This window comes from Vulpes lagopus, chromosome 8 (assembly GCF_018345385.1).
Source record: "Vulpes lagopus strain Blue_001 chromosome 8, ASM1834538v1, whole genome shotgun sequence".
Lineage (NCBI taxonomy): Eukaryota > Metazoa > Chordata > Mammalia > Carnivora > Canidae > Vulpes > Vulpes lagopus.
The window spans coordinates 44,776,119-44,796,437 of record NC_054831.1 but is presented as its reverse complement, the minus strand read 5'-3'; the positions used below and the strand labels follow the sequence as shown (position 1 = coordinate 44,796,437).

General features: G+C 36.6%; 1 protein-coding gene across 2 annotated transcripts; it reads right to left on the bottom strand.

Moving 5' to 3' along the window:
* Positions 1-41: 41 nt before the first annotated feature.
* RFC3 (replication factor C subunit 3) lies at positions 42-16,456 on the bottom strand. Of its 2 annotated transcripts, XM_041766973.1 has the most exons (9): positions 16,275-16,456; positions 13,539-13,676; positions 10,570-10,637; positions 8,682-8,779; positions 6,219-6,400; positions 4,955-5,091; positions 4,766-4,864; positions 1,750-1,819; positions 42-342 (listed from the first exon to the last, which is right to left on the bottom strand). In XM_041766973.1, the coding sequence occupies exons 1-9, from the start codon at positions 16,359-16,361 to the stop codon at positions 151-153; spliced, it is 1,071 nt and encodes a 356-aa protein (XP_041622907.1). In that variant the 5' UTR covers positions 16,362-16,456; the 3' UTR covers positions 42-150. The 2 variants fall into 2 exon arrangements, with proteins under 2 accessions (XP_041622907.1, XP_041622908.1); XM_041766974.1 differs by lacking the exon at positions 13,539-13,676.
* Between the last annotated feature and the right edge of the window lie 3,863 nt (positions 16,457-20,319).

Sequence of the window (20,319 nt, the reverse complement as noted above, 5' to 3'; positions counted from 1 at the left end):
AGAATTACTACAAAAAAAAAAAAAAAAAACACAAGACATTACTAAGTAAAGTTAGTTTATTTTACCTGCAGCTCTTCCAATATAAACTGAACGTAAATGCTGATACTGAGAAATATTAGGAAGAATTAAGGGTAGATGGACATCAAGATGTCAAAACATCATGCCTTCTAATCCATCCTCCATGAACTTCTTATAAAGTGCCATAAATTTGGCCACAAATGCTTCCAAATGATAAATGGCTTTGCTACCCAGCTGTAGACGATGTTCATAGTAAGCTGCCATCTGGGCCACTTCCCCTTTCAGCTGTCCATCACAATTATGCAAAAGTTCTGAAAGAAGGCCCTGAAAAAAGATAATAATTAAAAAAGTAGACATTAAAAAAAAAAAAAAAAAAGCTTTCCAAAATCTTAAATTCTTTGATATGGAATGGTAGTCTTCATACAAAAAAAAATTGCATACCCAGTCTATAATGTAAAAATGTGGTAGTTATCAATCATATTCCTAATGCCAAATTGAAGGTGCAGAGATATAATTACAAAGATGCTTATTGTAGCATTATTAGTTATAACAATAATCTGTAGACAACCTAAAAGTTCCAACAGTCATATTCAAAAAATGATGATATAGTCCTACAATGTCATTCCATTCATCCACTAGAAAGGATAAATCAATACTCTCACAAAGTATCATCCACTCTACACCGCTGAATAAAGAAAAAAAACACATGGCAGAACATAGTGAAGTTTTGTGAAACTACACACACACAGCTGTACGTGTGTGACTAGAATACAGGCCTGTTAAAAGTGGAAATGGAAGAGGAGACCTTCACTTTTTCTTCTAAATTTGGTATAATTTGAATTTTTTCATGTAAGTATTACCATGTAATTTTAATAAATACAAACAAAAACCCTGCATCCTCTAACATCTAAGTCAATCAACACAGCTGGCTAGGTAGCTGAAAGACCAAACTAAAGCCATGCCTCACAATAGTTTACATAGTCCAGACTCTGCCAACTTCTTTAATGTCATTCCCCATGTGCACTAAACATTGCTGTCTGAAATACAGCTGACCCTTAAACAACACAAGTTTCGATTGTGAGGGTCCACTTATAAGTGGATTTTTTTTTGCTAAGTACACTATTGTATTTTCCTTACGATTTCCTTAACAAATTTTCTTTTCTCTACCTTACTGTATTGTAACAATACAGTATGTAATATATATACACAATGTGTTAATCAACTGCTTATCTGTAAGGCCTCTGATCAATAGTAGACTATTAGTAGTTAAATTGGGGGGTAGTTAAGTTATATGAAGATTTCCAACTATGCAGGATGTACTTGTTCCCCAACTATTTACATGGTTCTCTTCTTTTAACCCTCCGAGACTGTTTAAACATGCCTTCCTCATAGAAGCCATCACTGACCTTCCTTCCACAGCCCACCTTCCATTACTATCATTTCATCTTGTACTTCCTTTTAGCACATAGAACATTCCGAAACCCTTTTGCTTCTTATATCCCATTTTACCCTGCTAAAAGGTAAACTGTCTGAAAGCAGACCCTCCCCGGTCTTTTTCAACACTCCCCTAACTGGTGTCTTGGCACACAGGAGAGGCTCATATTTGTTGAATTAATGAGCTGGATAGAAAGAAATGTCAATGTATCTTAGTACTGAAAAATCCCTGTGATCACATAACCAAAGTCCGAATTTTATGGTTTATAAATGGTTCAAGATCTAAAATCAGATTACCTTCATTATTATTTCAGGAGGAATACAATGAGTTAGAAGCTCATAAAGTCTTCCACGAACTTCAAGGAGCCTATATAAAACAAGATATTTTGTAATGAAAATAAGACATAATTTTTTCAAGTACCTACTGTGCTGTTTTAACTTTCTGAGTTAAACAATCCAAGACATTTTCTTAAATGGCTTAATATACTTAAGATACACATTTAAGGGTATCTGGGTGGTTCAGTCAGTTAAGCATTGCCTTCGGCTCACATCATGATCCCAGGGTCCTGGGATCAAGCCCGGCATCAAGATCCCTGCTCAGTGGGGAGTCTGCTTCTCCCTCTGCCCCTCCCGCCCCTACCATGCTCGCTCTCATGCATGTTCTTTCTCAAAAATAAATGAAATCTTAAAAAGACATACATTTAAGCCTTTCCTAATTTCAGTTTATTTTTCAAAAAAAGTTCAGAACTTTTCAAGTCAGACATTTATATTCAGTTATTAGTTACATAAAAATGCCATGAAAGTAACATAAAAATTAAGACTTTATGAATAGTGAGGGTTGATCTTACCCACACTATGCATTTCAACATATTCTAATAACCATCAAGTAATGTTTATTTTTTCCTTCAGATCCAGATACCTCAGACATCCAGAAAATGGTCATGAAAAGAAACAATCACTAATTACTATAAGAAAAGAGAACAGAAGCATGATAGGTAACATAGGTTATTATCTCAACTGCTAAGTAAAAAGGCAGTATGGCCGGTAAACAAAGCTATGCTGTCACATAAAGGGCAGTTCAAGAGATTATTGGTTAAGCACAGAATCAGGCTGCCTAGTGAATATATGAACATTCCAACCTCTGAGTTCTTAATTCTAGGCCCTTTTCATAATAGTTTCAGGAGGGTAAGGGGTAAAGGATAAAGGAGGAAAATATACATATGACATTTTAAAACAAGAGAAGAAAGTGACAAGTTATAAATACACATAAAACAATTATCTTGAAAATATTTTTCTGAATCTTCACTAAAATAATATCACGGTTGTTCCATATTCAGACCAATCAGAGAAGTGATTCATCCTTAAAAGTGGAAGTCAAACCCTTTTCCAGGGACTCTTAAGAGTAGGAAGATGCAGACAATAAAAGCGAATAAAATGAAAAAGAAACTAGCATCTTTTGAGCCCCTGCTATAGGCAAGACACTGTAACAAATAATTTAACTTAGTCTCACCTTAGCTCTGAGTGGGGACATTTTCTCCATTCTTTTTAGATGAAAAAACCAAGGCTCAGATAGTTTAAGTAACCTCACAAAGCTGACTAGAGAAGAACCATGATTTAAGAACAGATCTGCCTTACTCTCAAATCTATATCCTTCCAATGTCTGTCAAAGCATTTATTTAACCCTTTCCTCTATAAGAGGCTCACTGCAGTATGCTGTTTATACCTCACAACACCACCCTTTTACTGAAAAGAACTGAAGTTCAGAGAGGTTTGTGTCCATTAAAACCCATGTAGTTGAGTCAATTGAGTCAGAATTTTAATTCAAGTCTGACTTCAAAGCCCTTGATCCTTCTTAGACATGGTAGTAGATCTCAAAAAAAAAAAAAAAAAAAAAAAAAAAAAAAAGGCAACCCTGATTATTAAAAACAGACACTAAATGACAAATGATATGAAATTTTCATAATTATGCATATAGTTTATTTCTGAAAAGTTAATTCAGGACATATTCGCCTAAACAACTGTGCTTATAACTCTGGTGTGTTCATCTCATGCATGTTACATGCATCTTGGCTTAGTCTGAGTTCATTTCTAATATGACTCAGTTTCTTAAAAATGAATATACTATATATTTTTTATGTTTGTGTCATTATTTCTCGGGGATTACAAGTGATAAGCGCAAATTCTTCTGTCAGAGAAACATGGCATTACAGAACTGATTCTAAATGAGTATCCATGAATAAGCAACAATCTCTGAAAACAGCAGTTTCTTATCTACAAAATGAAGACTAATAATACTTTTCTTCACTGGACTGTTTTAAATGAGATACCACAGTTTAAGAACCAACATACTAATAGCACACTAAATACTAGCTGCTATCCAAATTAGAAAACTATGATTCTTCTAAAACAAATCAAACAAGAATCAAGACTAAGGGGTCAAGAATAAGAAACAATCATTTGAAAAAAAAAAAAAAAGAAACAATCATTTGGTAGTATGTGGGCCAACAATCAGAATGACACTAGCCCTCTCAGTATTTCCTGAAAGCTTTCTGGAATTGAAATTCTTTTTATGTAACACAATGGAATCCATTCCCACAACTATTAGTCTACACAGGAAATAACAGCACCTCTTCTTAAACTCATTTGTAGGCCTCCCAAGTTTGTTTGGACAACTGAAGAAGTAGCAGCAGCTAGAAGAATTAAGCAAAGCAATAATCAACTAAAATCTTAAAAACACAACTAGCAATTACCAAATACGACAACATCTGTACCTACCTAGCTCTCTTAAAATTACAAAAGTTCTACTACTACTACCACCAAGTTTTCTTCTTTAAGATCAAAAAACATAAGAGAAAAAACTGAAACTCTAATATGAAGTTACCTCAAGAATCTTAGCTAAAAATCAGTAGAAGTCTGATTCATAAGCTGGTGTTTTTCTAGGATGTGATCCATCAATTACAAAGTTATTATTCTTTTCAATATTAGAAAACTAAGAACATTATGCTACATACTAATATTAAGTCATCTGAGATTCTGAGAGAAAAACTCAAACTTCCAAGATTTAATTTATGTATAAATTTTATATTTACCTGTCGACAGCTTAGTAAAAGTTATACTACATACCAATTATTCTGAACCACTAAATTTCTAATATTAAATCATTATCTTTTCTTCAAAAGTTTAGTATTCAGATACAAGATTTAATTGTAATTCTAAATGGCAGGTTGGTAGTATAAAACAGCTAAATCAAAATTCAGATCATCTGTACTATTTCCATGATGAAATTTTTACGGTCATCTTGGATACTATTTACCTTTGTGGAGTCTGCTGACTGACAATAGCATTGGCAGTCTCCCTCAGATACACCTCCCAATCTGTTTCAGGGATTTCTTGATCAGCAGTAAAAGGATATCTACATGATTAAAAAGAATACACAATAAATTAAATCAAAGTGTGCTTGTGTCCCAAAATGTTTCCTGTGGTAAATGTCCCTTTCACTCACTGTTGTACTCTGCAGGCTTCACACATAAGTAGGGCTTTTCGGAGATTCCTGCAGGACTTCTCTGCAAGTCTATGAGCCAGTTGTGAAGGAAGATTCAGACCTTCCTTCTTGCACACAGTAGATAATACATGACAAATCTACAAACAAAACATTATTAACAAAATTAGGCAATCTGTCAAATAGCACATGAAAGTAATTGTTGATAAACATCTTTATAGACCCTTGTTATTGTATTTATTTGTCACTCCCTACTCTAAGTCACATGTTCCTTTAGCAGAAAGCCAGAGGTCTAGTCTAGCTGTTAGAAAGAGGCAGCAACTGGCCCTGCAACTGAAGACAGACCTGGTTTAAATTACAAGTCTGCCAGCCACCTTAGAGGAATGTTGAGAAAAACACACAGGGCCTCAGGTCTTTTACAAGGACATCACTCAAAGGACTGCCAAGTAGAGCTGCATAGGCTGAATTCTGTATGACTCAGGCAGCATTATTTGCATGCATCAAGACGCCAACAGTGCCCATAGGAGTGCTGTAACCGGGTAGTCCTGCCTTTTTAACTATATTAGATTTTAACTATATCAAACTATTTTTAACTATGTAAGAACTTTTATAACTTTTCTTTTTTTTTACAAGTGATAGTTTTAATGAAGGTACTTTGCCACTGTGCAACTAACAGGTCACATTATTATCCCTACTTTGCATAAAATCACCCAAAATCTATACATGGCAGGAAAGCTGCTTATTTGAGAAATGTGCATTTTTATTTCTAAGTATTAACAAGGATAAAGGGAAAAAATGTATTATGTTGTTTCAGACTAATTTTGGTCCCCTAACTAGGATCTAGGAATTGCCACATTATCTCCTTGCAAAATCTGTATCCTCCAGCCTCAAGTCTTTTCCAAAACCAATTCAATCAGCTTGAGGTCAAAGCCTTATTACATAACTACCCCTTACCTAGTTTAGTAAAATTCATTATCTACTTATTTAAGGTAAAAAATGACTTAAAGAGAAGAACTTGCTAAATACTGATGGCATATACACAGTATTATTCTTAACAGAGCTTACCATCACACCTTCTATATAGTGGTAACTGGCATTTACTACCATATATATTGGTTTATCCACCCACTACTGGTTGGGCCCCAGGCCATATATGTTCCTAAATTACTAAATACTTCACTATGTTTTTACAAAACAAACAGGACAGGGAAATGCACACACTGCTCACAGAACCTGAAATATTTCTGAAAAGTTTCATTTGACTTACATCCTCGATGCTGGGAGCAGGCACACGAACTGCCAGGCACCTACTACGAATAGGTGGTATTACTTTAGATGTAGAATTGCAACACAAGATCAATCTGCAAGTGGACATATACTTTTCCATGGTTCTACGCAAGGCATGTTGAGCATCTTTGGTGAGTTTGTCAACCTCTGTCAATAATACCACTAGTCAAAGAGAAACAAAACAAACTAACTTGAATATCTCTTTCTCTTCTTCATTATTTAGAGTGAAATCCTAAATAATAAGTCTGATATAATACTACTCTTTCATTTAGCAAGGACATATAAAAGTCACAGGTATGGCGAGAATAATTTATTTTTATTTTTAAAAATTCCAATCAAACAAACCTAAGAAACAGCAGGTTAAATGAAGTTTAACCACAGGAGCACACTGTAAAGTATAATGGGCCAATTTGATAACGGTACCTACGGGGTTCAATTTACAGGTCAGAGCAAAGGAACCTGGATGCAACAATGTGTGACAGAGCAGTAAACTGAAAATAACAAAATGAAGCTCCTTTCCAAAACAATCCTTCACAATGAGTAGAAATTCAAATGGAACAGGAAAAATAGAAACAAGGAGACTGATCCCAAAGTACTACAAACCAATGGATACCCCCCAAAAAAAGAAATTCTTTGGTAGGCAGAAAATAGCAGCATATTTTAAAAATTAACACATGACCAAGTGAGGCTTGCTGTAGAAACACAAAGCAGTTTCACTAGAAGACCCAATATAAGCTACAAAATTAGGTAAGAAAAACAGCTAAGAAAAATCATAAAACCACACTCATGGATGCAGAAGCAGCATTTGAAAACATTTAACAAACATTTATGTTAGAAACACTCAGGGATCCCTGGGTGGCTCAGGGGTTTGGAGCCTGCCTTTGGCCCAGGGCGCGATCCTGGAGCCCCGGGATCGAGTCCCACGTTGGGCTCCCTGCATGGAGCCTGCCTCTCCCTCTGCCTGTGTCTCTGCCTCTCTCTCTATGTATATCATAAATAAATAAAATCTTAAAAAAAAGAAAAAAAAGAAACACTCAAAAGTATGAATTGATGTTTGCTTTCTTCTTATGATCAAATAGATACCCTCAGGCCAAAGCCAAAAACTAAATAAATGGGAAATCCCTAAAGCTCTCCTTTGAGTCATGACAAAGATGTCCACTATCTTTAGTACTATTAAACACTGTATTATTAGAGGTGTTGGCAAATATAATTAGGTTAGAGAAAGTGCTTAAAGCCATACAAATTAGAAAGAAGGGGAAAAATCTCTATTGATAGATGACATAAATATATATGTATAACTGAAAACTCAAAAGAAACAATGGAAAGGCAAACAATAGAAAAATGTAAAAATATAGTAAGAAAATTAAGACACAAACATCAATAGATGTCACATATGTAAAAAAAAAAATTAGAAAATATAAGACAACCCCATTTACAGTAGCAAAAAATAAACAGAAAACAGTGCCTGAGTGGCTCAATCAGTTAAGCAGCCAACTCTTGATTTCGGCTCAGGTCATGATCTCAGGATCATGGGACTGAGCCCTAAGGTCAGGCTCCACACTGAGGCTCCAGGCTCACCTAGGAGTCGACTTGGGAAATTCACTCCCTCTGCCCCACCCTAAACTGTCTCTCTCTCTCTCTCTCTCTCTCAAATAAATAAATAAATAAATAAATTATATTCTGAAATACAGTGAACTAAGGAGGAAAGACAAGAAATAGGATGAAATATACACAGGCAATTCACAAAACAGTAAAATGAGCAAGGAAAAAAGAAAAAATTACCACACTAAATAAAGTACAAACTATTTTCTCCACTCAAACTGACAAAGATTAAAATTAAGTAACTACAGTGGTGATAAATGTCACGGAATAATGAGAACTCCCAAATACTTCTGGTGGCAGCTTAAGTCTACCTTACAGATAAAGAATTTGGCAAAATCTATCAAAAGCATTAAATGCTTTTTTTGATCACAAAATCTTCTACAAGAATGTACACATATGTGCACATAAATAATACTGGAAGGTAGTGACAAAAACGTTAACAGTAACTGTGTCTAGATGGCAAAATTAAAGCTGATTTTTTAATTTAAATATTTGAAAATGAACATAGAACTTTGGTCCTAGGAACAGTTATTTTAAAATGTTATTTCTTGTTTTAAATAAAGTGTTTTGAATTCATTTAGTTCTAAAATAACAAACAGGTGGTACAGTCTTCTTTCCATCAAAATTCAATTCCATTAGGCTATATACTTCCATGAGCACAAAGATCATGCCTCCTATTCACTTTTATATCCAAAAATAAGGGAGCATAATGTGCTTGGCATAGAACAGGAAGTTGACAAATACTTGCTAAATAGAATTTACATTTTCCACTGTATTTTCTCTTATACTCACTGCATACAATTTCAGTGTCTGACTTAAAAGAAATCTGTTTATCACATACCTTTAAAATCTCTTTGGGAGTTTGTTTCAAGTTGCTGTGATTGTGCCACTGTTTTCAACATCTCCTGAATTACTACTCGGTCACTATTTCCAGCATCACTATATAAAATGAAAATAATGGTAAATATTGATGTAAATATTTAGAAGATACTATACCCTTATTCTTAATCTGTTACTGTAAGAAAAACAATATTCTGATGTTCAATTATAATTTAATAAGTATCACTAAAAATAGTTGTTCTAATATTAAGTTTACTGTAACTTAAAAAGAGCAATAACTAATCCTTAAGTTTCTTATTTGTAGTTACTCAAAATGTAAAAATAACTGACACAGAAATTTCATCTCCATTCCTCTTCTCCATCCCCCAAATCATAAAGGTCTGAGAGAACAAGCCTAAACAAGTCAGTTCCCAACACTAGCATGGAGCTGATACAGGGTCTTAGCAAGAGGACAGGATAAGCAAATGGAATTTAAGATAGAGCTGTGTAAGCTATGGACTTATTATAAGCATCATCTGTCACTTATACCCACATTATTGCTGTGGCACTTAAGTCATGCACCTCACAAATCACATGAGTCACCCGGTTAACTTAGGCTGTCAATTTCAAACACCTGAAAAACAATCAGCTCACCCTCTGACTATTCTTGCCACAGAGAACTCACAATGAGAAACAGGGCAAAGCCATCATCTTTTAGTTTATTTTCCCAACAGCCATCACGTCTTTCTCAATTTACTATTATTAGATCAATATACCTGGAAAGTCTCTTTTATGATCATTTCTTAGTCAAGAATCCAAAACATTTCCCTTCTATCTATGGAATTAACACTTTCTTCTAGTTTTCTAGTAAGACCCTTTGCCAGCAATCTTTTTTTTTTTTTTTTTTTAAAGATTTTATTTATTTATTCATGAGAGACAGAGAGAGAGGGAGGCAGAGACACAGGCAGAGGGAGAAGCAGGCTCCATGCAGGGAGCCCGATGCGGGACTCGATCCTGGGACTCCAGGATCATGCCCTGGGCTGAAGGCAGGCGCCAAACCGCTGAGCCACCCAGGGATCCCCTTATCCCACCAATCTTAATTCTCTTAGACATATCTGAGGAGAGTGCTAACACCTGTCTGTTAGGGTTGTTTTAAGGACTAAATAATCCACGTGAAGCTTCTCATACAGCATCTGCTACTGAACACTTACTAGCTTGTAACTATATTTGTCCTGATCCATTCAGTTCCTCCTCCTCTCTGCATCACCGCCAGAAGAGGCTGCCTTTGCCTGAAGATGTCCTTGATTCTGTATTCCTTTCAAGAACATATCAGGCCCCAGACAAGCCTGAAGCTTTACCTAACTTTGCTCTTAAAACAATCACTTCTACACTATTAAGTAGTACATAACTGTCCTGGTATAAATTTTCAGTGTGCCCCCAAAGATGATCCTAATTTTATTAAATTGTGATTTAAAAAAATACACATTGATTGATGGACTGTTACACACATTCTAACCAAGAAACTGAAACAAAGGAGTAGCAAAAAAAGATCTGGTAACCCAAATTCACGTTCTGAAATGCTCACTCCAGACATTACAAGCTTTTTAGACATACTTTGCCATCAGTTCTGAATCAGTCAATAGAACAAAAATTTAATGACTATGAAATGTACTCTGTATAAAACACTGAGCTCTATAGAGCAAGGAAATTTAAATACTAAAATTATTTGATCCAGGGGTCAAAGAGAAAAGGGGAAGTGGAAAGGTTCTAGGCTCCCTATTTCACACTGAGTAGCTTTGCTTTTATGTGTATATATATCGTGCCTCCATATACGATTCTATTTCAAGAATGGGCGCTACTCTTAAAAAAATTTTTTTAAAAGGCTTTATTTCTATATAGTAGAAATTTACCTGGGATTAACTTCAAGGTGATAATTGCTTGCAATCGTGCTAATTTCAATTTTCTTCTTAGACGGAGTCTGTGGACAAAGAAGATAGATGTTTTAAACACTGATTTATTGGCCATTTCTCCTCTTTTCTGTATTTCATAGTTTTTAAAAAAATAAACAATTTATGCTTAATAAAAAACATTTTAGGTAATAACCACTAATATTTCGACCTCATTAACCCCCTTGTCTTTTCTATGTGCAAATAAACATGTTTCCATATAAATTGGGTCATATCACACATCCTGTTTTTATTATTTTTCTACCTCTACCACCAGAATCTACAAACCATTCCATTATGAGCACCTCATCACTGTAAACAGTCTGCATGGACTTTACCATCACACACACATGTATATTTAAATATATTTCTATTGTGTCAATGTTTCTTGTAAAAAGAGTTATAAAACAAGTGGCAATCATATCTATTTTTCTGTGTTTTACTATTCCTAGTTAACAATATATCTCGGCAATTACCCACAAACACTAATATAGGAAAGTTGCATATCAACCTGTCACTTGGATGTCCCCATAGTCAGTCATACTGATGGGCCATTTTGTTCCTTGCTTTTTGACACCTCTAACAATCCCACAATTAACATCCTTCCACATGTCTAATGTACTGACTTCATTTCTATGTAACAGATTCCCAATAAAGGATTTGCTGGATTGAAGGAAATGTTTTCTAAACTTTTATGTATATGTATAACCAGCCTGTTTTCCAAAAATAAAAATTTATATATATATATATATATATATATATATATATATATATATATATAACAATTCATTTATCCACTGGCAAGAAACACTCTTCCCCAACATTCCCTTTCTGCAGGTTTTATGTCATGCCTTCAATTTCCACCAATTTGATCAGACTCACTGCTTCTCTTCAACTATCACAAATGTCAAACGTATTTACATATGTTTATTAGCTTCTTATATTTCTCTTGAGACTTTCATTCAGTTTTCTAAGTTGTCTCCACTGTCAATTTGTAAAATCTTTTATCTAACCCGTTCCTTTCACATACTTTTCGGCTATTTTTTCCTGCTGATTTTATGTTATCTTCTGTCATACAAACTTGTAAGTTTCATATAATACAAGTACATATTTATCACTTACATGTTCTTATAAAAGGTATTCCAAAAAAAAAGGTATTCCTGACTACTATAGACTGTTCATATAATCTAAGAAATTTAGTATTTTCATTTTAACACTTAAGTCTTTAATTCATATGGAATTCAATTTTATCAATTATTGAATCATAGGGATTCGACTTTCTTTTCTTCAGAGTAACTAGTTACGCTAGCACATCTTTCTGACTCATGCTCTTAATACTTATTTGAAATAGATACCAACAGATTTGGGGGCTCTCTAATAAGTTTCACTGATTGAATTCACTCTTCCCATGCCAATATAACATTGTTTTGATTACAGGAGCCTTACAATAGGATTTAATATCTCATAACACCAGTCCCACCTCACAAATCTTTTTCAAAATTACTTTAGTTTCAGAAATGTATTCTTTCATATGTACTTTTTTTAAAAAATATATTATTTATTTACTCATGAGAGAGAGAGAGGCAGAGTCACAGGCAGAGGGAGAAGCAGGCTCCACACAGAAAGCCCGACGCGGGACCTGACCCCAGGACCCCGGGACCACAACCCGAGCTATAGGCAGACGCTCAACCACCAAGCCACCCAAGCGTCCCTCATATGTACTTTAAGAGCATTTCATACAATTAAAAAAAACTTGGATTTTTGATTGTAATTTCATTTAAATTTATGCTATAACTTGGGTAGAACATATTTTCAAGTAGTAAGCCTTTAAGAACTTGTTGCAACTTTCTATTTGATCAGCTCTTGTTTTTTGTCCTTTTATAAAATATTACAGTTTTCTCCCTACGGATCTCACACCTTTCTTGTTAAATTTGTTCTCGCATACTTTGTAAGAATTCTCACCGGGGTATACCACCAGCACCTCAAACTCAATGTGTCTAAACATAAGCTCGTCAACATTAGCCTAAAATCCATTTATCTTTCCTAAAGATTCTATTAATATCACTACTTACCATCCAGTCATTCAGCATACATTTTTTTCAGTGCCTAATATATATATATTATATATATTTCAGTGCCTAATATAGTATTATATATATATATACACATATAAGATGTTACACCATGGCCTATGAAGGATACAAAAATGAACAGGACATGTTCCCTACATAACTTCAAACAAATACAATTTTGTCAAGATAAAAAAATGAAAAACTAAAAAAAAAAAAAAAAAAAGAAAAACTATCATCAAGGGCAAAGTTCTCTAAAAATATGAGAGGTAAAAGGAAAAATTAATGCTAATGGGACTGGAGGGCACAACAAGAGGAAGTATTTCAACTAAATCTTCAACACTGTCTGTAAGGAGAGTATGGAAATGCACTGCATGTCATGAGGCTGGAAACTCAGCCAAAGGCAAGATCATGGGAATGATCTGAACGTCCCAGAGTTCATGCTTCCTTTTCTAATTAGTCAGCTGCCCAATCTCTTCCAAGTTGCCTGATTCCTTTAAACTTTTTCTCAAAATCATTCCTTTTCTTTTCAAATCCCATGATTGCTCTCTGGACAATGAACTTCAGAGACCTGAGTTCCAGTTCCAGCCAAGGTAGTACTGATTCACTGATAATCTAAAATGAATCCCACCACCTATATTTCACCCAAAATCTCTTGTTACTCTTATTTCCTAACACAACTGACTTTGATCTGGTTTTAATAGTTAGATCTATACATCAGTAGCTCTCAATCCTGTGCACCTGAGTTATACATGAAATTCTTACTTAAACACACATTGATGGCTGAGGCCACAGGAATATACATGATGAGGACAGAAAATCCCTGCTTTAAATATTTGGGAGGCCTCAAAGTAAAATGCTTACTGTGATGGTCTGATGTTCAATTCTTAATTTTTCCACTCCAACACCATAAAGTTCACGTAGAATACACATAATTCTTGTCTTTTTTCCAGCCCCTGATGGTCCATACACTAAGAGATGAGGAAAATCACCACACTGCACCTGCAATAAACAAGGAGGCATTTTTTTTCCCAAACGACTCTAGGTAGAATTAAACTACTTTTTAGGTATCAAATATTTCATATCTCCACTTATGAGACTCATTAGAAATATGTATGAATGAATGTGTATATAAACAGAGAACTTTTAAAATTAACTCTGAAATGTTGCTTATTCCCTGGCATTAATTTTATATAATCATATACTTAGTGTAATACACACAGGATACAACACCCTGTGCTAGAATTAGAATGCAAGAACTTTCAAACTGAGTCTGTCACAATCTTCTAGAGAACGTTTTAAAATAAAAGACTGATTACTAGACTCCATCCATGAGATTATGATTCAAAAACTGAGATTGATGCCTTTCTTAGTTTGGGCTTCTATAGTCCGTTTGATAAGAACTGAGTGTATTTGGTTTGAGAGGTAAAGGAAAACTTTGTAAGGCAATGAGGAAGCAAAGGAGAGGAAGGCAGCCAATGAGTGTATTAGCCGTTTATCATTCTAGGCATCTGGAGTTTAATTCTGCTGGGGATACTCTTGAAGCCAGTATTAAAATAAGCAAACAAACAACCCCCAAAAAAACCTACCCAAGAAGGTGGGGAAACTGGAGTATGATATGCTATTATTTTTCATCAGTCCTTTGATGAAGCCTGCTTGGGAAAGTGGCTGGGATTAAGGGAGGGCATTAATTCCCAGGCATTTTAAGTCTGCTTAGAGGTGTCAGCAAAAGAAAACCTTCAGAAAGTGCAGATCCAGAAACACAGAAGTCAGTCTACATGCACCTAAAAATCAAGAGCTAAGGGATGGAGGAAGGCACTGACAATACTGCAAAAGAGTACAAGACGACTGTGTCCATTTACAAAGCTTCCCAGATGACTGATGATCAGTCAGGTTTGGCAATGAGTGCTATAAAGGCTATAAAAATGATGAGAAAACAAACCTTAACCTCAAGGGCATAAAACCTTGTGAAGCATAAGTTTCTAGATGAGAAAACAAACCTTAACCTCAAGGGCATAAAACCTTGTGAAGCATAAGTTTCTACATAAGCATTATACTAAAAATGAAATAAATCTTAACAGAAATGATTATTGCGGTGCATTTTAATACTTTGTAAACTGGCACTGAAAAAGTTTCAAGGAGAAGAACTATTCACCCATGCATAGAAAACAGCAGGTGCTTCACAAATACGTTGCCTTTGCTTTTTAGACTTGATCTAGTCAAAACGAAGGGTATGCTAGGTTTCACAGTTTCACTAAGTTGTAGATTCAACAGTAAAACAAGTGAACATTTTTTAAAAACAAATTAACAAACAACACCCAATTTTTGTTCAAAATATTTATTGCAAACTCTGCACAACAAAAAGAGAGCCACAGAAAAGAAAATGTATCCTATGGCTAGGAAAATCAAAGTGAAAGCTATTTTGAGAAAACACAATTTGTCTAGAAATTATATACAGCTGTAACAGATTTATTCTAGTGGTATTGATGGAATACCACTAAAAAAGAAGGAAAAAACCCTCAATCTCACAGCACTACCAACTTTTCTAATGACTTTCATATACGGATGGAGTTGTTTTTCTTTTTTAATTATTTCTCACTTTTTAAAAGTACTTAACAAGTTGTACCTGTAACTCTGAAAAAAGGTGAGTTTTGAAGAACGGGAGAGCTGAGCAACAGCAACACTTCCATCAGCATATGGTACTATCGGATTCTTAAAAGCAGTGAATAAATAGCTTCCACAGATACTATATTTTTCTCTAGACCCTTCTTCCCACTCCAGCTCCTAAAAGATTCAGTTTGCTTTTCAGAAAACACTGCCACTAGGCATTTCTACCAACTACAACACGAAAATACACACATAAAGTTGGAGGGGGGAAAAAAAAATCCTCCATAAGGAATTTAAACTCGACGACTCAGCACCACCTCTTTTAGAATTAGAAATGACCGGGACACTGGGCGGCTCAGCGGACGAGCATCTGCTTTTGCCCAGGGCGTGATCCTGGGGACCCGGGGTCGAATCCCACATCGGGCTCCCTGCAGGAAGCCTGCTTCTCTCTGCCTCTCTCTGTGAATCTCATGAATAAATAAATAAATAATACTTTTTTAAAAAAAGGATTGGAAATGACCTCCGAAATTAGTAAGTACCTTCCTTTTTGTAAAAAAGGGCAATATCACCAAGAAATTTTAAGTAAGCCGTTAAAAGGTAGTTAGATGATGTCACCTCTCTGCTCAAAGCCTTCCAAAGGCTCCCTGTGTCACCCTACAAGGATCTCCTGGGTCTGCACACACCCGCCTCCCCCGCCCCATTTCCGACCTCTCTTCCCGCTGGCCGACTATTACCCAGCTACACCGGCCTCCTTGAGGTTCCTCTACAGGCCGGGCACACTCCTGCCAAGGAACTCGCTCTTGCTGTTCTTTCCCTGTTGAAGGCTTTCCCCCTTGAGGTCTTAGCTCAGAGCACAGTTCTCAGGCAGGCCTTCCCCGTTTACCAGCACAACCGCCGCCCACCCTCCTTCCCTCAGCCCCTTCCGAGCCCCACAGAGCTGGGGCCTACCCGCCCCTCCCCGCCCGCCCGCCCCGGCCCGGCCCGCGGACTCACCAGGTTGCGCAGCTGGGCAGCCTGCTCCTTGTGATAGTCAAGCCGCCCCAAGGAGCAGGGCCGGTATTTGTCCACCCAGAGGCTCATGCCAGCTCCAACTCCCGGGGTCCGACGCTTGAAAATCCCGCGCGCGGGGATCTCTCTCCGCCGGGACGCGGAGTTCTCTCGCGAATTCCAAATCTCGTGACGTCACTACCGGCCCTGGTCGCGCAGGCCAGTTAGGGACTAAAGACTACGGAAGCCGAGTGGGGACAGTATTAGCCGCCGTGTTGGTGTTGGTGAGCATCAGCCTAGTCGTTGATGTTCCTTGTTTCTGTGATTATTTTTGTTGTTCTCACCCTCTACGGTAGTCCAGAAAGTACTAAACAAAGCTGGAAATTTGGCTCTGATACTCCCGGCTTCAAAGCAGATACCTCAGAGAAACCATGTTCCTCGATTAATTTCATTCATTCATTCATTCATTCACTCACTCATTCGCTCTACAGAAACCTGCAAAATATCTACTGTGTTGAGCTCGGTTCTTGGCACTAGGATATATACGACTTGGGGCATTTCTTACTGGGCAGGCTCTCAGTAAAGCTTTTAAAAAATAAATTGCTAAAAATAAAATCCAATCTTCCCTGTCTTTCCTTCCATTCTTCAAGAGTCTTACTGAGTTGAAAGCAAAGGAATAAAAACGTCATGAAAAACTACAGAAATGTGGCCTGTAGGAGACACGATAAGAGATTAGTATGCTGTGCTAAATCCAAAGTGTTTAAACACCCTTCTGATTAAAATGAGACTAATGTGAAACCCTTGGGGAAATATTCTGCATATAAAACCCATATAAAACTCTCATTGTGCCTCCAAACTTCACATCTCAAATGCATTTTTCTAATTGTACATGAAATTAATTCCTTATTTACATTATGGTCTTATTTTACACATTGTTCAGAAGCCTGTCATTCAATCTCAAGTTCTTACAGGACAGGCAATGATCACAAAATACCTGATCATAAAAATGACCTGTCGAAGTACCCCGTCTCATTCATTTATTAAACTAGAATTTATTGTGCTCTATGAGTCATCATATTTACTGAATTATTCCTACAGGCATGATGTTATTCAGCACCATCAACAGCACCAAGAACTATAAGATATATTCCCTATTCTCAAGAAACCTTCTGAAACAAGCTTTGGGGGCTTCTACCTCAGGACCTTGGCACTTCTATTTTCTTTTCCTGGACCACTTTTGTTCAAGTGTCAATAGAGGTGGGTCTCTCACTTCTTTCAGGGTGTTTGCTCAAAGTCATCTCTTCAGTGAGGCTTCCCAGCCCTACTTAACACTACAAAACCTTCCACATTCCCTATGCTATTCCCCTGTTGAATTGGGATGGGGGTGGGGGGGGAATGTTTGAAAATAGAAGGTAAAGGAAATCAGAAGCAAAGGTGTTGAATTCTCATCTATGTGGGTAATGGAATCTTGAAAAAAATAATGGAAATAATTATTCAGAGGAAGGAAGTAAACCAGATGCTAAAATGATCAATGAATTGACAATGACGCTGAGCATGACAGACAACTTCCTACTATGAAAGGTAATAGAGAGAGGAGTCTGAAGATATGTAGACATGTGTTTCAAAGTTGCCACAGGTTCCAGGGAAGGAGAAATGTTGCAGAAGGAACACCAACAGATGAGAAAGACACTTAACTCACATAGGGCTATCAGATTCCATGAGTAAAAATATAGGAAGTCTACTTAAGTTTTGGATTACTTTTTATTATTACTAAATATTACTGCAAATATTGCATGGGCATACTTTAAAAAAATATTCATTGTTTACCTGAAATTGCAATCTAATTGGGTGTCCTGTATTTTATCTGGTAATCCTACTCCAGACTTACAAATATGAGAATTGAGATATGACTTCAGAGGAAATAGGATCCTCAGGGGAGAGTCAGGAAATGAAAGAAGTGAAAGTAGTGGCTATGCATATTAAGCAGTGGCCAGCAAACAATAGCTCCAATCACTCAATGACTCTGCTTCCTTGGCCCTAAAATGGAGTTGATGAAACCTGCTTTCCATAGTTCATTTGAGGATTAAGTAAGGTAATATAAGCAGCAACCACATAGAAGGTACTTAATAATTAGTGGTTATGTTCTATTGAGAAAAAAACATATTCACAGGGATATAAGATGAGTGGGCATGAATATATAGATGGTTAAGAACACACTAAGGTTAAATTTGCACTGAGCTCATCCAAACAAAAATGTTAAAGCTGTCATCTTCTACCTGTAACCAAGGGTTAGGCCTAGCCAACCTTAATTTCTAAAAACCTTCAAGATCGAGGATTGAGCCCAGAAAACCTGGGCTTTTCTGCTCCTAACTCTGGCAGTTTATCTCAATGTACCTCTCTGGGGCAAACCCGTAATCAGTTCTTTTTTTTTTTTTTTTAAGATTTTATTTCTTTATTCGAGACAGAGAGAAAAAGAGAGGGAGAGAGAGGTGAGACACAGGGAGAGGGAAGAGAAGCAGGCTCCATCCAGGGAGCCCGATGTGGGATTCGATCCCAGGATTCAGGATCACACCCTGAGCCAAAGGCAGAAGCTCAACTGCTGAGCCACCAAGGCATCCCCTGTAATTGGTTCTTGTCAGAATCAGGAGTAAGGTCTTTCTATAGGCTGGATCTAATTTGCTTCTTTAAAGAGAAGTAATGAAGCAGATATGTAATGATCTCAAGAAGCCTAGAGACTAGCCGAGGAGTATGTGTAATTTTACTTCCTCTAAAAAAATATTACAACTTTGGCTTCACAAATATTTGTGAGATTTCTCTTTCATACATCTAAGATTTGGACCTTCCTCTTAAGAGAGCATATCCAGCATCCTTGCTTCGATTTTAAAGTGAGAGAATGTCCTGGACCTTTTTTTCTTATAGTTTATTCTTTGAAATTGTCAGTGTTAGTGTCCAGTTTAATTCTGGTTCTCCATTTGGGGAAGGGACAGTGGGCAGATCTGTCTCTGCACTTTAGAAATAGCATTAAATAGTAAGTTGGAAAGAATTTTGAACAGAGGCTTTTCACAGGAACTTCACATGTCACATTTATTTGTGGCAATAATATGAAATGTATCTTTCTGAAATAAGTAACCATAAGTTTTGCTGCAAAGAACTTGAAAACAATAGTTTAAAACTCCCAAAGATGAATAGTTTAAAATTCATTTTAAAATTGTGGCAGAGCCAATGCTCTGTGTTCACCAAATCTCCTGATTTTCCTGGGTACAGGAGTGCTTTTTGGAGCTTCCTCCATAGTTAGTGGAATCATGTGACTCAATTCGGGCCAATGGCAAGTAGCTGCAATGATGGGCACCATTTCTGCTCCTGTCCCATTTGAACTCCTGGCTGCTCCTTCTCACCTTTTCCACTTACTGGTCCCTTTAATACAGAGAATCCAGCGGAGGGCTCTTTAGGGGACAGTTGGAGCCCTAGATGGAGGGAATTTGCTTGGGTCCCTGTGTGTTAGCCCCATTGCTCTCCATACTGCCCAAAGCGAAGCAGGTGCTTTATTTGGGATGTAATTACAGGGAGCAGCAGGGATGAACTGAGGAGAGTGAAAGAGGGAAGGAAGTAAAACCAATGCAAGGAGGAGGTATTATAAAGGTCATCTCTGTGGGAAACTGAGGCTTACTCACTTTCTGAGAAGTGTGCAGAAGATTTTTTTCAGTTGTCTGGGAAGGGAGGGATGGGAAGAAATATTCCTCTCCCAGCTCCCATACTCTGTTGGTTGAAGGGGCTCCTTGAAGATAATAATCTCCAACATACTCACATTTCTGTGGCAGTGGGCCTGTGTACTCAGCAGAATCCTGCTGGTGCTCATCATCAAAGTCCATCAATCCTACCAGTTGTTCTTTCCCATTATCCATCTCCTCATGAGTTTATTTTCCCATTGCCCAAGAAAACAGGTAATACAGGTTTTATACTTTTCATATTAAATTTCCACACAGTATCAAAATATCCCAGGATAATAAAGACAATTTTTGTAAAGATAATTAAAATATAAATAATAGCTTCA